We start from the raw sequence: 17,521 nt of genomic DNA on the forward strand, positions 1-17,521 counted from the left end.
AACAAGCACCCTCAACGCCAGCTGCAAGAGGTTTCACTTGATGTCCTGGCTGGGAATGGCATCCTGGAAGGGGCAGGCACTGTATGAGACTGGGGTCCCAGGAGCTCCTGGCTCTACTTTCATGGGCTCTAAAATGCTCATGCATGCTGCCAATTCTGGAAAGCAAGGAATGGTCAATCACGCTGGGTAGGTCATCCCAGGTCTTGTGCCTGTAAATTTTCATCTTGGCAGCTGAAGCATTGAAAAAAAAAAAAAATGAGTTCTGCGATCAGTCAGAACTTAGTTCTAGTCTCAATTCTGACACATAGGCACACAGTCTTTCCAGAACCGTATTCTCATTGGTAAAACAAATAGAGATTTAATAATAGCATTTGATGAACACTTACTATGCACCAGGCTGCATTTTCTGTATTCTGTAAATAAACAGGAAAACACACACACACGCTATTAATCCCTCCCTTCTTGGTGATGAATATGGGTGAATTTTAGTCCATTCTTGGAATTCCATTCTCCTTATCAATGGCTGGTGTATAGATGGAAATATAACTTCATTCTGGCCAATTAGATACAAGGGGTGATCTCGGGTTTTCTAAGAGAGCTTTCCACTCTCTATTCACCCTTGGATATTATGTACAAATATGCCACCTGGAGCAACTGCAGCTATCTGGCGACTCGGAAGACAGTAGCCAGCATATTGAAAGCTGAAAGAATGTTGGTCTTTGATGTTTTCATTAAGCAGACCAAATAATCAACATGGAACCTATATCATCTCTGCACCTCTTTGAGAGAGGGCAGGAAGGAAAGCCTATGAAAGACTGTGTACACTACAGAGCATGTGGGGGTCAGAGGACAAGCTTCCAAAGCTGGTACTCTCCTTCCACTATGTAGGTCCTGGGTAAAACTCAGGTCATCAGGCTTGGTGGCAATCACCCTCATCCAGAACCATCTCACCAGTCCCCATACATGTTTTTTTTTTATTGCACTATATATTTTTCTAAGCTTCCCTCCTTTCCTCCCCCTCTACCCTCTCCTGTGACCCACATGCTCATAACGTACTCAGATCTTGTCTTTTTCTCTTTCCTATGTAGATCCATGTATGTCTCTCTTAAGGTCGTCTTTGTTGTCTAGGCTGTCTGGGGTTGTGGACTATGGGTTGGTTTTTCTTTATGTCTAGAAGCCATTTTAAGTGAGTACATATTATATTTGTCTTTCTGGGTGGTCTGGGTTGCCTCGCTCAATATGGCTTTTTCTAGATCCATCCATTTGCCTGCAGATTTCAAAATGTCATTTTTTTTTAACCACAGTGTAGCAATCCATTGTGTAAATGTACCATGTTTTTTATCCATTCTTCAGTTGAGGGGCATCTAGGTTGTTTCCGGGTTCTGGTTATTACAAATAATACCAGCCCCTTCTTAATGCTGGGACACTGTCACATAATGTATGAACTACTGACATGTGATCTAATTAGTCTTATCAATAAAAACCAGGAGTCAGATATTGGGGGGAAATCAGAAGATCAAAGAACTGGGAGCAGCCGTCAGTTGTTTACTACCCTGTCTCCGTCTCAGTCCAAGAGGTCAAGATCTTGTCTCCACCTCCAAATGCTGGGATTAAAGACATGTGCCACCACTGCTCAGTTTCTATGATTAACTAGTGGCTAGCTCTGCCCTCTGATCTCCAGACAAGCTCTGTCAGAACACAAACGAAAACCACACAACAAACTATCCAATGATCTAGTTCTCTATCCTTGCTGTAAGTGGAGTGTATCACTGTGAGTGCCTTTAGACACAAGAAGATCCAACTAAGAATTATGAGCTCACCTGGGATTCATGCAGGAGAGGGCACAGCAGGAACTGCCCATTCAGCACTGAGTATGAAAAGGACTAATACAACTTTCACCTGTGTGTGCTCCCAAAGCTAATCTTCCTGATGGAGGAAGGTAATTGATTAATTATAATAAACCAACTGCTTGGCCTCATAGCTTAGAACATAGGTGGGTGGAATAAACAGAATAGGATGCTGGGTGGAAGAGGAAGTGAGGTCAGACTCTGCTCTGCTTCCCGAGAGACTCAACAGCTCTGCTCTGGAGCAGAGACGCCATGCTCAGCTCTCCCGGGCAGATGCAAGCAATGAAGCTCCTCCAACTCCGGATGGATGTAGGCTAGAATCTTCCCGGTAAGCGCACCTTGGGGTGCTTACACACTTCATTAGAAATGGGCTAGTCCAGGTGCAAGAATTAGCCTGTAAGGGCTAGAGTTCATGGGCCAAGCAGTTAAATGAATACAGTTTGTGTGTTGTTATTTCGGGCATGAGCTAGCCAAGCGGCCGGGGTGTTGGGCACGCAGCCCCGCCGCTCTTATTTCAACATCTTCCCAAAGCATCTTATAGGCAGGTAGCCAAAACATATGCACAGATAACTCCAGCTGGCCCTGCTACAGGTCTGTAATCCCAGCTACCGGAAAGGCTGAGGCAGGAGGATTCAAGTGCAAGTCTTGTTTAAGATAACAAAGTTCAAAGCCAGCCTAGCACCACAGTGAGACCTAGCCTCGGAACTATTAGGGGTCAGGCTCAGGAGTACTGTGTTTGCCCATCACAAGTGATGCTAAGAGTTCACACTTAGAACTGTAAAATATAAATTCTGTCCCTCATGGTCTTCCCTCAGGGAAGACACATCACTTCCCGAAAGGACTCCAGTGGACTCAGGCAAAGGTCTGGGGACATGACACTAGGTGACCTAACATTGTTTCAATGCATGTTTTCCCCCTCCCTCTCTTCCTCACTACCCCCCCCCCCATTTAGATACTTCTGAGCCATTCAGCATCACCAGGAGCTAGCTGTCCCCTACCCTCCACTCAGGTGTTAAGGACACTGGACTAAGAGCCACACCCCACCATTCAGCAAGTGGCGGTCAGCTCTGCAAGTGTAAAATAGAGAAACGGCAAGAAATCTCTCGGGACTGAGATGAGCACAGGCAGATGTCAGACACTGGCATTCTGCAGCACCAACTTGCAAATTTTCAAGGATGCTTTAGATGTGAATGCGTGTGGAGACAGCACCTTTACTTCTTGGGAAAGGAAATAAATATGTGGAAGTGAGCTTTACAATAAAAAAGGGGGGACAACCTAGATAGTCTTCATGGGCAGGAGGAAGTGGAATAAGTTGAACACATCCTTGCAAAATATTTTTATTTTATGTGCATGTTTTACTGTCATGCGTGTGTGTATGCACATATATACAGATATATGTGCCATGTGCATGGCTGGTGCTCCAGAAGGCCAGGTGTCAGATCCTCTGAAACTAGAGTTAGGATAGTTGTGAGTAGCCATGTGGGGGCTGGGAACTGAACCCTGGTCCTTTGCAAAAGCAACAAGTGCTCTTAGCACCTCAGCCACCTTTTCATCCTCAGTTCCATGCACTGCCACTAACCTGATACAAATACAAAGGAATGTTAAAGAACACTGGATCTTTTCTTTTATTTCTGGTTTTTCCAGACAGAATTTCTCTGTATAGCCCTGGCTATCCAGGCACTCACTGTGTAGACCAGTTTGGCCTCGAACTCACAGAGATTTACCGGCCTCTGCCTCCCAAGCACTGAGATTAAACACATGCACCACCACTGCCTGGCAGAACATTGGATCTTAACAGCAGACAATAGGGTAGGCTATCCTGTCTCATTTTCATTAAAGAAAAATTAATCTGTTTACAATCATAGAAAAAGTCAACAGGTAAAGTTACACCAAATGAAATGGTTATTTATGGGGTATTAGAATTTGGAGGGGTTTCAGCTTCTTTTCTGCTTATTTCCCGTTTTTCACATGACATGAAGAATATTAATATACCACTTAAAACAGGGCGGCATAGATATGAGGGGAGATTGGGACCTAACCAAGGTATCTCTTCTACACTGAATGACTATGGGCCTAACAAAATTGTAGACAGTGTGCCATGTCTGTTCCTGCTGTGGTAAACACACGGCATGAAGACTCAATTGCCAGGCTCACGGACAGCACCAGGGATCTTCTTGCTCAGGCGTCCGAGCAAAGACCTGGCAGGTATCAGCAGTAGCAGGGGCTCCAGACAGACAACGGTTGGAATGTAGGTCCTCAGCGACTCTTCCAGGACCACCAAAGTGAAGACAGCCCCTAGAACAGAAAGGATGAACACCCAGAAGATCCAAGAGCTCAGGGGTTCCAGCCCAGGCCCTCCCATTAAAAATACCCCCCCCACCCCTTCCAGGAAGCAGGACAAAGAATCAGAAGCCTCGAAAGCTAATGCAAGCCTCTGAGCAGGGGAGAGTCAAGCAGGGATATGGAAACCCAACTTTCCCCCAAATCTTTATAATCCTAAATCTACTGGAGGATTCAAATGGGGACTCGGGGGCTTGAGGCAGGTGTGGTAATAATCTGAAAGTGCAGAAGGCTTTAGAAATCAAAAGACTTAGTGTCAACACTGGCCATGGGATGCACAACAGCAGTGTCCAGCCTTGGAAGCAGCAGTCTGTCTGTATGTTGGCACTTCTACCAGCGGACCTTCTCAGAGTGCGTTCTAGAGACATTCTCTGCCTCTTTGGTCAGGGGACTCTAGCTTTCCTGCTGCCTGCTCCCACATCAGAGGCTGTCAACATGACTCCATTTTAGGGTCGAACAACACTTTCACAGGGGTCGCCTAAGACCATCGGAAAGCACAGATATTGACATTACGATTCATAACAGTGGCAAAATTACAGTTATGAAGTAGCAATGAAAATAATTCTATGCGTGGGGTCACCACAGCATGGGGAACTGTATTAAAGGGTCACAGCGTCAGGAAGGCTGAGAACCTCTGCGCCGGATACATATACATTAGGTGGCAGCTGCTGCCCTACTCCCTCCAGGAGTGAGCTCTCGGGGTAGCGCTACATGTTCCCACTGGGACACCGTGCAGTCACAGAACTGATGGGGAAAGCGTGTCACTGTATTACAAGGATATGATCTGTGACATTTCAAAAACACCTTGTCCCTGTATTATGGAAGCTATGGCCGAGCAGAAGTGTTCCTGGTCCCATAGGGAAAAAAAAGAGGGCAGCAGTAAGGAAGAGCTAAACCTTTCTATCATCCCCAGGTGACCCCAGTTGCCCTCTTACCCATCATAAGCAGGATACTGATCTCTTGTAGCACAGGCGGAACCACAACCAGCAGCTCCAGCCGGCCCACAGCTATTTGGTAGCTTCTAGGATCTGGCTGGTAGCTGAAAACTGCAATGAAACACCTCAGCAAACTGCTAGAACAAGGCTCTCTACGAGTGGCAGGGAATGCCTGTCAGCTGGGTTCCTCAAAGATGCAGTGCCTGGAGGTGTAGCCTCCGCCTGTCATCAGCTCCCCTAACAAAGCCACTACAAGTAGAGGCCAGATCTAGGTTGAGTCAGGTGAAGAGGGGGCCCTCCCATGGGACTGACCTTTGAATCAGGAGCAGACAATCCACAAGTGAAAAGAGCCGCAAGTTTAGAGACGGCTTTCTCTCCTCACCAGTCCTCTCCACAGATGACAACCCAGCCTCAGATCCCAGGAAAGGGAACAGGGCTTGGGCCTTGCCGTCTAGGGCCAGAACCCGGGAAAGACTAAGTCTTTGTGCCAGGCCTGGTTTCTCTTTACACTGAACATTTAGAGGTGGAATGGAAAGAAGCTAATTTCCATTTTCAAACTCCTACGCAGGTCCTGGTCCCACTGAGGCAGACACAGAGGAGGGATCCAACGTAATCCATCTTACCCAGACCTTTCCCGGACTGCTTCCTATGGTCCAACAGCAGCTAGGCCTCTTCTACTCTGCTCTCCAGGGCATCTTAATCTTCTGACAACATGACACAATGTCATCTACATAGTTGCTCCAGAACCCCATAAATGAAATTTTCACTAAACCACTTGTTTTAAATTTACAATTTTGTGTTGGGCTACATCTGACAGCTACCCTGGAGTATGTGGCCCAAGCACCTCAGGTAAGACACTTGCAGAGAGTTTAAACTGTCTGGTTCTTACCATATCTGCCCCTCAAAACCCACCACCTTAGGTTGGGGGAGGGAAGAGTGTGCAAGCTTGGGAGTAGGTAGCATAGGTCTTCCACAGAGCCTGGCAGTATCGGTGGACTTTCTCAGGATAAGGAGCTAGCCAAGTGATTTCTAGGATTCCATCCCAGATTTCCTAGGACCCTGTGGGGTCTAGGTTAGGCCCACTCTGGGCCTTGTTTGACTAGGTATGTTAACTTTCGGCAAATTACATTTTACCATCAGGACTAGTTTCTAAGCTTATAAAAGGAGATTTCTACAGTGGTACAAGCCATAAATCCCAGCACTTGGGAGGCAGAGGCAGGTGGACCTCCGCAAGTTTGAGGCCAGCATGGTTTATAGTGAGTTCCTGGTAAGGAGACCGTCTCGAAAACAAAGAAAAAATAAAATTCTGCCTCACTAGCCTCCCTCAAATTAGAACACTGGGTGATGTGGGATGGGGAGGCATGCTCAGTCACCCTCCCACTTCATCCTCCTGGACCCCTTGGTCCCACCATCTCTGCAGCTCTTAGATCGGCCTGGGGACAGCATGCTGGGCCAGAAGTTTAAGTCCCACCCCCTCCCACCTGGAGAAGAGAACAACTCAGTAAGCCAGAACTAGCAGTCCGGTTCTGATCTGCCTGACCTGGCCTTGGGGCCACCCCGAGCCAGAGGAATCTGACACCACCCAGCCTTGTGCGCCTCTGGCCTCTGGGCTTGCTTCCTTCCTTAAGGCCTTGGGAAAGATACTTGCACACCACAGAACCACACAATTAATGCTCAATCAAGCAGTAACCAGTAACTACAAGTTCTTCTTGTTCACCTGTGCCTAGAACATCTGCCTCTCCATGGCTCAACTGAAGTAAAAATGTGAAAGATGTTTGAAGATTTCAGGTATTTATCCAGATCGGCAAACAAAGGGCCACGTTCGGCCAGGTGTCGAGTATTTGGTTCTAACACACACCAAAATGGAAAAGATTAATACTGTTAATAATAATCTTAAAATGACTAAACAATATTCAAGGAATTTTCACATTTGGAAATTACATAAAAATAACATCTCGGTGTGCACGGATAAAGGAATGTTGGCCAACAGTACGTTTGTACACTGTGGATGAGCCACACAATACCTATCTGACCTTTTATGAACGTCGGCTACAGCCAAGCATGATGGCGCACACCCAATAGGATTACGGAACGAGGATGAAGCTTGAGGACTGCCCAGAGTTCACTGCCAGCATGGACTTACTACACAGCAAGAATAGGCCAGTAACAACTACACTGCAAAGCCTCATCTCCCCCAACTCCCCACAAAAAAATTCCAAGTCCTGGTCTAGAGGTCCAAGAGGAGCTCCCAAAGCTGCTGCTGCTTCTACTCCTGCTGGGCACCTACCTGCTTGGATCTGCTTTCCACCCAACTGTAACTTTCTGAGTGTAGGGAGCTGCGTGGTGTCACACCTGATGGAGATGTATAATCAACTCCTGAGATGGCTAAAGTCTGACCTATGCTATGATCACGCAATGATTATCAGCTGCCTGCATATGCATGGGCCTATGGGCAGTGCCCACCTGGCAATCCGGGATTGGCAGCCCATGCCTACTTAAGGGCTGGGAGAGGTTTACCCAGAGAGAGAGAGAAGAAGGAGAGAGGAGAGAGAAAAAGAGAGAGAAAGTGAATAAGGTCCTGGAATAAACTGCAGTGAGAAGAGCTCCGGTGGTCGCGTCATCCTTGCGGGACGAGGTGGGGCGCGACATCTGAGGGCCACTGGCTTGGCTGCCTAAAACTTCTCACATCTTTTAAAAGCAAACTGAACAGTCAAACTGTGCCATGATACTATGCCATGGGCCTTCGGTTCCTGTGCACTTGGGTCATAAAGGGGAGTGAGCACTGGTGGCTGCCCTAACTTAAGTCTCTTTTATCCCCCCGAGCTCTGTTTGGCCACTTTCTTCCCAGGTCACTTTCTCCTGTAATTACCTTGAACTCTAGGAAACCCAGAACTGACCCATAAACATAATGTGCAGTAAAGGACCAAAACTAGCTCCAAGCAACAGGGAGCTTGGCAAGGCTGAAATGAGGGCAACTGCCATTACGGTGAGGCTGTACCCTAGAGAAGCCAGACTGCTCCTCCGAAGTGATGACATTGGGAACTTCTCCAATCAGATTACTAGCCACACCAAGACGACCCACTGTCAGGCACACCCCAACCCTCGACTATTTCCCTTTTCTATGAGAGCTCAAGGTCCCTGTCAGCCCCTTCAGGACTAAGGTGGGAGTCCAACACCTTTAATCCCAGCACTGGGGGAGGGAGGCATGGGGAGATGGGGAGAGGCAGTGGGTCTACATAATGAATTCCGGGACAGCCAAGGCTATATAGAAAGACCCTGTCTCAAAACAAAGGGCTGAGGTGGGATCACTGAGTCAACCCGTTCTCCTCAACCTGGCTCCGCTAACCCAGTCCTTCTCTGGCCTTCACCAATGCTTACCTCTAACTGATGTATTGGGACAAGCAGGTTGGCCTGGTCTCTTGGAGAACTCCCTAAGCAAGACGTTTCCTTTGAAACCCCAAGAGCAATCACCAATATAAAGGCTAAATTTTCTCCCTTGTGTTATTAAAATTATACATAATTATGTTTAAGTCCTATAACTCTTAAATCCCTCTACAACAAAGGAAAAATTATTAAAACATTTAATCACTGAAAATACAAATACATTAGCAAATGTATTTTAGGATACTTATACAAAATTTAACACAAAATTAAAAACTCTGACGATAAGCATTATGGATACTACTCTTTTTCCTTTACCAACTTTTCAATCCTTGGAACTAATGACGTGACTGCAAGTCTTAGGGCAGAACCAAAACCCAGCAGGTTCCTTTGTTTTGATGCAGTCAAGGCTGAAAAGGCGGCATCGCATAGACAGACGGTGGAAAAGGGCAGCAAGAGTTTCACTGCCTTTTCATGGAGTTCTGGGTAGTTTGTCTTTGCGCTTACCCAAAACTGAGTTACAGACATTGATTTATAAGCTGACTGTAGACTCGTATCCAAAGATAATGCCGCTAATTTTTCTTCTTCAGAGTCAGTGAGGTTGTTATTCTGGTGACTGGCAAAGGGATCAACGAGCCACAGATTTCCCAAACGTAAGTCCTCTTGTGGGGGGTAGCAGTCATGGAAAACCTGAGCAAGTCCTTCTAAGTGCTCAACAATAACGCCAGTGATGCTTCTCACACTCACATCTGAGGAGTCTAAGAACTCAGAAAACAAAGGGAACATGTCATAATCATTCTCTCGTGTGCGCTCCACCCACATTTTCAGCTTTTTCTTAAATATGTCGACTTTGTTATACAAATTGAAAAGAGTAGCCACGGTCCCTTGGAGAGCAGAATTTAACTTATTTATAAGTGAAAACATATCTGCTAAATAGGCTAGCTTTGCAACCCATTCCTTGTCTTGAAAATATCTGGCCAAATCAGAATGCCTTTGATTTAAAAGAATTTCAATTTCATGTCTCAGTTCAAATAATCTTGTTAAAATTCTCCCTTTCGACAGCCAGCGAACTTCAGCATTAAGTGGTAAGTTCACATGCTCCGATCCCATCTCTTCACACAGAGTCGTCAACATTTGTGAATCTGAGGCACCGTTCTTTACAAAGCTTAAAATCTGTGCTGACTGCAAAAGGATTTCATGTAAGCATGGAGATAGCTTTTCTGCTGCTAAGTGCTCGCGGTGAATGAAACAGTGTGTGAATGTCACTGCATTCTTGGTAACTTCTTGAATTTTTGACTTTAAACGAGAACATCTATCGGTCATGCTTGTGGCCCCATCAGTACAGAAACCAACACAATGGCTCCAACTCAGAGATCTACTATCAATATATTTATCTATTAGCTCAAACACTTCAAGATCTGTGCGCAGAGAAGACATTTCAGTACAAAATAACAATTCTTCTTTCACATCCCCACATGCATAATCGATGAAGCGAACATAGCAGAGGAGAAGGGTGCCGCCTGAGGTCTCCGCTGACTCATCTACCTGAAGGGCAAACCACGGGGATTCTCTGACCTTCTGAACCAGCTGCTCTTCAATGTCTGCAGACAGCTTGTTGATCCTGCATCCAATTGTGTTATTGGAAAGAGGGATGTTTTTCATTTTGTCTCCAGCACTTGAACCCAAAACTTCTGAACACATTTCTACTAAATATGGTTTAATTAATTCTTCAGCAATGGAGAACGGCTTCTTCCTGGCAGCAATTTGGAAAGCAATTAAATAAGAAGCTTTCACAAGCGACTCTTCAACTAGTAAACACTGTTTTAAAGGACTGTTTTGACATTCGATTTCAAGTGATTTTTCCTCAAAAAAGTCTCCTGGCTTGTTCTCTAACTCAGAGTGTTTTGCCTTCAAATGGTTAGAGAGACTGACTGACATCACACTTTCTTGAGGTAAGATCTCTCCACAAATGACACACTGTGCTCTTGGTGGACTTTCCTTTGATTCAGAACAGATAATAAAACCAGATTTTATATATTCTGCATCACAAGTCTGGATAAAGTCCACTCTTTTCTTCTTTGCAAGTGGAGAATCAGGTTCTTCGTTTTCCCCATTTGGCAGAGGTAAATCTGAAGGAAATATTTAAATATGAACACTTGTGTTATGAAAACCTGAACAAAATTCCATTAGCAAGATGGATTAACATTAACTTTAGGGATTAGAGAACAGTTCAGTGGTAGCACTTTATCTGAGATGTCACCCTGGATCCAATCCTTGGCATCAATATAAACCAACATACTACATATAAAATCTAAAGGCCAATCTTAGGAGTTTGATTGTACTGTGTATACTATCATCTATGCCCTTTTTGGGAGCGTGGGGGTTAGAGACAGGGCTTCTCTGTGTAGACTTGGCTGTCCTAGCACTTGCTCTGTAGACCAGGCTGGCCTCAAACTCAGAGAGATCCACCTTCCTCGGCCTCCTGAGTGCTGGGATTCACCATCACCAGGCTCTTTTAAGAATCTTAATGCAGGGGTCAGTGAGATGGCTCAGCAAGCAAAGGTACTTGCTACCAAGCTTGACAAGGTGGATGGATCTAACAGCTTCCACAAGCTGTTCCACATATACACTGTGGCATGCTCCCAAGCATGTACAGACAAGTACAAAATAAAACAAACAAAATAAAATACAACAGAATCCCTAAGTAGGGCTAGGAATGGTAGCACACTCCTGTAATCCAGCACTCAGGGCCAAAGGCAGGAGAATCAGGAGCTTAAGGTCATCCTCAGCTATACGTCCAGTCTGAGATCAGTCTGTGACATTACATGAGACACCCATCTCAAAAACAAACAAACAAAAACAGTGAGAGAGGGGACAGGTAGACAAAGAAGAATTTCAGTGTGTATATTTTTATCAATGTAAAATATTTTCAATCCAATGTCAAATGACAAAGCCATTTACAACAGTACATAGAAAGTAGTCCATATTTAACCCAGAAATTTAAAAAAAAAAATAAGCACACACATACCAGATGTCCACAGATCACGGATCTTTTACTACTTTTTAAATGTGAAGGTGTACAGAAGTTGATGCACACAGTGACAGTATCATTTTAAACAGAATATTAAGATGATCAAATTTGCTCAAGAATTCTCTTTGACTCCTACCAAAGGAAAGGCACCCTATGTAAAATATCAATGATTACTTTTAGTGAGTAAGCTTTATCTATGTATTTAGAGACAGGCTCTTGGTGTGCGGCCCAAGCTAGCCTTGAACTCAAGATTTCCTGCCTCAGTCCCCCAAACAGCTGGGAGTACAGTAACCTCACCACACCCAGCTCCAGACTGGGCGTTTTACACACAGGTTAGGGAAGGGACCTGGCCAGCTTGAGCATGGTGAGCATGGCTCTGGCAGGCTTTGTCCTCCTCCCTCATTCCCTCTGCCTTGCTAAAAATCTTTAGGTTACATTCCTAAAACTAGTCACCAAGGTCCACTCCCTTAGTTTGCCACTTCCTCCTCCTAAGGCTGACTACCAAGGTCCAGCTGTCAAAGTACTAAAGTCCAGCAATCAGAAGCCTCCTTTGGCTCATCTAATTAACATGTCCAATTAAAATTAAACACTTCATCCTAACAAAGAGATTCCCATTTTACCTTTATAAACTGCCATTTGCCTATGGGCCACATCTGTCTCTCCTTTCCCCAGAGGCAGTCCTTTGTTCCTCTAGGACAAATACCGCTGTCCCCTTTTCTTGTTCCCTTCTCTCTCATTCTCTATCTCCTTTACCACCACATCCTATCCCATCCTAACATAGGCCTCCCCTTTTTCTCCTCTTAAAAATTACACCTGCAAGGTCATTTGCTGTTGTTTTTCTGTGAAAATAGGTGTCTAGGTGTGGTTTGGGCCTAACCCAGGGTCTGTGGAGGAGCCCCAATGTTCAGAAGCCCCTTTGGTTAGTCTGTGAGACAGGGTTATTGTTAAAAATGGAAGAACCTAGGCTATAGCTCTGTGATCAACGCAAAGCTCTGAATTTGACACACACACAACTTTGGGCAGAGCTAGCTAGCTACTAAAGTAATTGAAAACATAGGAATACGGAGTAAGGCACTACCACTGACTGGAGCAATGCTTTACAGCTTCCCATGCAAGAGTTCACATTTTCTACCACCAACACACCAGAGCATTATCTGTTCTCTCAACAACTGACAATTGAATAATTAAATGCAGCGTTTAAAAAGAGAGCGAGAAAGAGAAAGAACTAAGGCTCAATCACAAATTATTTTAAGCAAATATGTATGTCAGTAATTATAACGGCTTATCTACACATTTGAGAGAGCATGTACATGTGTGAAATGCTTAGCTCTACACACAGTATTTTATGTGCATATGGATTTGTAGCATGCTAACATTTCACACTCAAGAATTACTGTCTTTACCTTTTTATTAAAAAAAAAAATCAGAAAGCAAACCTTATACAAGGTGCCAGGACACTTACCTGTCTGGCATGAAACATGGTGGGTGTGTGGTCTGCAAGAGGTAGCTTTGGTCTGTGTGCCTGGCCTGCACAATATGCCTTTGTTCTTCTGAAGCCTGCGAGGCTGCAAACACTGGAGTGTCTCATCAGCTGCCAGTGTACTTCCCTAGTTAGAAACAAATCCACAGGCCAGTGTTTTTAGTAACTTTCCAACAACCATACTGCTATCGGATGAAAAGCAGTGTGTTATCCTGTAGAAGAGCAGTTACAAACAGAAAGCACTTTGAGGTAGAAAATAACAAAAACCACTGTGATGGTTTGAAAGAAAATGGTCCCCAGAGGAAGTGGCACCATTAGGAGGTGTGGCTTTGTTGAGAGGGCGTACTGTTGTTAGAGTAAGTGTGTGACTGTGGAGGTGGGCTTTGAGGTCTCATATGTGCTCAAGCCATGCCCAGTGGGACAGACCACTTCCTGTTGCCTGCGGGTCAAGATGTGGGACTCTCAGATCCATCTCCAGAGGCACGGCTGCCCACACCACCATGTCACAGCATGAAGGTAATGAACCAAAGCTCTGAAACCATCAAGATGTGGATCTCAGCTGTTCCTGCTGCCATGCTTTTGCCCCATCATCATTAACTCTAGCCCTCTGAAACTCTACCCCAAATTAAATGCTTCCCTTTACATGCTGCCTTGGCCGTGGTGTTTGTCACAGCAACTGAAAAATAACTAAGACAACCACTAACTCCTAATCAGCATAGGCTCCATTCATTGTTTCTCTAAAAAAAAAAAAAAAAAAATTCTGGAAGACAGATATGTCTACAATGGGTAAGGCCCTCCATTTAATCCCTAGTATACACGCACACACACACAAATTACTCTGCCTAAAATACAACTGAAATAGCCAAATAAAGAAAAAACATTTGCTGCTAAGGGTAATTATTTTTTAAAAATAAACAGGCTCCACAAAATAATATATAATCTCTATTGATTACAGATCTCAACTAGGATGGGTGTTGGTGAAGCACAGCTTTAATCCCAGCACTCAGTAAGTGGATCTCTTGAGTTTGAGGCCAGGTTGGTTCTAGGACAGCCTAGACTACACAGAAAAACCCTGACCCCAAACAAAAACAACAACAATAACAAAAAGCCCAGAAAATTTCAAATGACCAGAAAGGAAGTATTTTTTTATTCATTCCTTCTTTCCTTCCTTCCTTTGGCTTTTTTAAGACAGGGTTTCTCTGTAGCTTTGGAGTCTATCCTGGAACTTGCTCTTGTAGACCAGTCTGGCAGAGATCTGCCTGCCTCGGCCTCCAGAGTTCTGGGATTAAAGGCGTGTGCCACCAACACCTAGCTTTGAAAGAAAGTATTCTTAAGAACAATGTAAAAACAAAGCAAAAAAAAAAAAAAAAACAATACATTTGACTACCTGGAACTTACAAGAAAAAATAAAACTTTTGTAAACAAAGATCATATCTCCATAAAATAAAGTGAAAAGAAAACAGAGTAGGATATTTTATTTAAAACATTTATTTCATTCGGAAAACATTTACTGAATGTAAGTAAGCCATAAATCAAGCACTGTCTAAGCCCTAGGGGTACAACAGAAAAAAACAAACAAACAAGAGTCCTGATCAGAGAGGGAGACACAAAAACCAAACAAGTAGCTAGGGAATGGTGGCACATGCCTTTAATCCCAGCACTTGTGAGGCAGAGGCAGGTAGATCTCCGAGTTAGAGGCCAGCTTGGTCTACAGAGTGAGTTCCAGGACAGTCAGGGCTACACAGAGAAAACTTGTCTTGGAAAACAAAAACAAATAAGACAAAAACCAAGCAAAATAATCATATAACAAACTTAAAAGTCTAAGTAGTGGAAAGAGTTGCTGAGGAAAAAGCAGGGTTAGGGAGCAGGGAGTAACATTCGATTTTCTGAATTACTCAAGAGAGCAAGCCAGGTTGCATGAACTGGCTCAGCTATTAAGGCTCTTCCATCCAGCCGGACCACCAGAGTTCAATCCCCAGTTTGATGCCTGGGATCTCTATGGTACAAGAGAAGAACAGACACCCTATCTCATCCCCCGCCCCCAGAGTTGTCCTCTGACTCCCACATATGTGCAGGAAGTGAAAAATTAAAGAGAAATAAGTGTGTACACACTGACTGTCCTCAACCCAGACTCAACTCTGAAAATAACCACTGCTCCTAGCTTCTGACAGATCAGTGCCATTTGACCACAATGGCAGCACATGGCAAGTTTCAGCACCCTACTCTTACTTAGCAAGCTACCTTGGAAGTATATTTACATGACTTTGTATGAGGCTTGCCCAGCCCCTCGGAAAGTATTCTATTACTAAATGAGCCAGAAGTAACTACAAGAGTTCTTGTCTATAAATAAGCTTTGTGCCACTCCAATCAATGCCATGACTCCTGACCTTACACATAAATCCACTCTACATGTGCTAGTGCATGTGTAGAATAAAAGTCTGAGAACTACTGTCGATCAAAGCATGTGATTTAAATTATGGTGGCATTGGCACACTGCTCTTGAAAAAAGTTGTATCTAATTGTGTGACCACAAGCAATACATGTGAGTTCATTTTACTTGAGACTATTTCCCAGTGGATACTCAGCCTAGAGTAGAGGGTTATTCTTTGTGTGTAACATGACCTATATTCCCTTGTCTATAGAGAGTCCATCATAACTTCTACCATTTTCTTAAAAAATTCATTCATGAATTATAGTGCACATGGCTTTTATTCTAGCACAAAAGAAGTTGAGGCAGGCAGATCTCTAGGATTTAAGGCCAACCTGGTCTACAAAGTGCCTTCCAAGATAGCCAAGGCTACACAGTGAGATCCTGTCTCAAATACCAACACCATCACCCCACAAACTTTTTCTAGACAAAGTGAAGCACAGCCATAATCCCAGCACCCAGGAGGCTGAGACAGAAGGATAATCCTAAATTCAAGTGCAGCCTGAATTACATAGTGACAGCTACCCTATCTCAAAAAACTCTATGTATATTTTCAAATTAATGTGCCAAGTGCCATGGAACTCAAAGACTTCAATAGTGAACAATTGGAAATAATTTCCCATTAGAATTCTTCCCCAATAGTTTGTCTCATAGGGAATCACCTACTGAAGGGTGGCCTTTCCAGGCTATTCTCTATGTATGGATAAGCAGATAGACGTGTATTTAAGGCACAAATGAAGGTGTGCTATTCTAAGGTTTATGCCACCTTCTTTCCAGAAGCCTATACATACAGGCCTTATTCTTTTTAACAAAGGCATCGTAATCCATTACATGAATACAACATACTTACTTTTAACTGTAACCAAAGCCTCTGTATGTGTGTGCAGGACACTCTACTACTAGCTAGGCTATGTAAACAGATGTGAAATGGGAAGGGCACATTTCAGACTCTGCTTGTATTAAATTATGTTTTGGCAACTCATATAACTCCAGAGTGATCTATGGCCCTAGATACTGATGGAAAAATTGGGTTTCAAGCCTCTGCTATTAGAAACAATGCAAACCAATTATAAACCACATCTGGCTCTGCATTTTAAAACTTCTTTAGTTTCTACTAAAATCCTCTGAAGTAATTTTACCCATTCATATGCCTAGCAGCGAATGCCTCCATAGATCTTCATCTTTATCTTGGTCAATCTGATTAAACAGTGGTTCTAAGTTCCTTTCTATTAATTTTTTCCTAATAGCACTCGTTGTCTATTTAGTAGTAGTAGTAGTAGTAGTAGTAGTATTTTCTTGAATGTATGTCTTACACCATGTGCATGCATGGTGCCTATAGAGACCAGAAGAGGGATTGGGATGCCCTGTTGCGAATTAAGTTGGTACGATAAATAACCAGGCCAGCTCAAGAATAACAATTATATTTTAATGTTTATAAGGGGAAACTCACGCTACAAAAGTGGGAGGTCCGACTTCCTATCTGCAGAGAGAGGGCGTGTGAGAGCGAGCACATCTGGGTCCTCCCAGTTTTTCTTCCTGGGCTCCAGGTAGCCTAGCCTTAACTAGATGTGATTGGTTGACAGAGCTTCCCCATCAATGCCTTGGGACTGGAGTAACACAAATGCTCTTAATGCTGAGCCATCTCTCCTGTCTTGTTTTTTTTTCTTCTTCTGATACAGGGTCTCACTAGATAGCCCAGGCCAACATAAAACCATTGTGATCCTCCTGCCTCTGCCTCTAAGTGATAAGATTATAGGAATATGCCACCTAGCTTAGTTTCATTCCCAGTAACAATAAAGCTGAATATTATTAAGAACTACTTCTATGTCCAGGTCTGTTAAACTGATGGACACTCTTGCCTGTTACTATTGATTGGTGGGTCTTTTTTTATTTATTCTCTTTATACATTTTTAAAAACTCGTTTTGGGCCGGGCGGTAGTGGCGCACGCCTTTAATCCCAGCACTCGGGAGGCAGGGGCAGGCAGATCTCTGTGAGTTCGAGGCCAGCCTGGTCTACAAGAGCTAGTTCCAGGACAGGAACCAAAAAGCTATGGAGAAACCCTGTCTCAAAAAAAAAAA

General features: G+C 44.0%; 2 protein-coding genes across 2 annotated transcripts in view; both read right to left on the minus strand.

Moving 5' to 3' along the window:
* Positions 1–3,146: 3,146 nt before the first annotated feature.
* Tmem35b (transmembrane protein 35B) lies at positions 3,147–5,740 on the minus strand. The gene is given in 4 exon segments (XM_050154778.1): positions 3,147–4,142; positions 5,123–5,241; positions 5,243–5,274; positions 5,732–5,740. Coding segments are annotated over 4 exon segments (318 nt in total). The 3' UTR covers positions 3,147–3,984.
* A 2,947-nt stretch (positions 5,741–8,687) lies between these two features.
* The window catches only part of Zmym6 (zinc finger MYM-type containing 6), a 37,722-nt gene continuing 28,888 nt past the window's right edge, over positions 8,688–17,521 (minus strand). The window contains exons 13-14 of the mRNA XM_050156687.1: positions 12,997–13,141; positions 8,688–10,632 (exon numbers count right to left, since the gene is read on the minus strand). Of these exons, the coding sequence (XP_050012644.1) occupies positions 8,804–10,632; positions 12,997–13,141 (1,974 nt within the window). The 3' untranslated portion in view covers positions 8,688–8,803. The remainder of the gene's footprint in view (positions 10,633–12,996; positions 13,142–17,521) is intronic.

Source organism: Alexandromys fortis, unplaced genomic scaffold (assembly GCF_014885135.2).
Source record: "Alexandromys fortis isolate MF-2015 unplaced genomic scaffold, M_Fortis_MF-2015_v1.1 scaffold_26, whole genome shotgun sequence".
NCBI classification, from domain to species: Eukaryota; Metazoa; Chordata; class Mammalia; order Rodentia; family Cricetidae; genus Alexandromys; species Alexandromys fortis.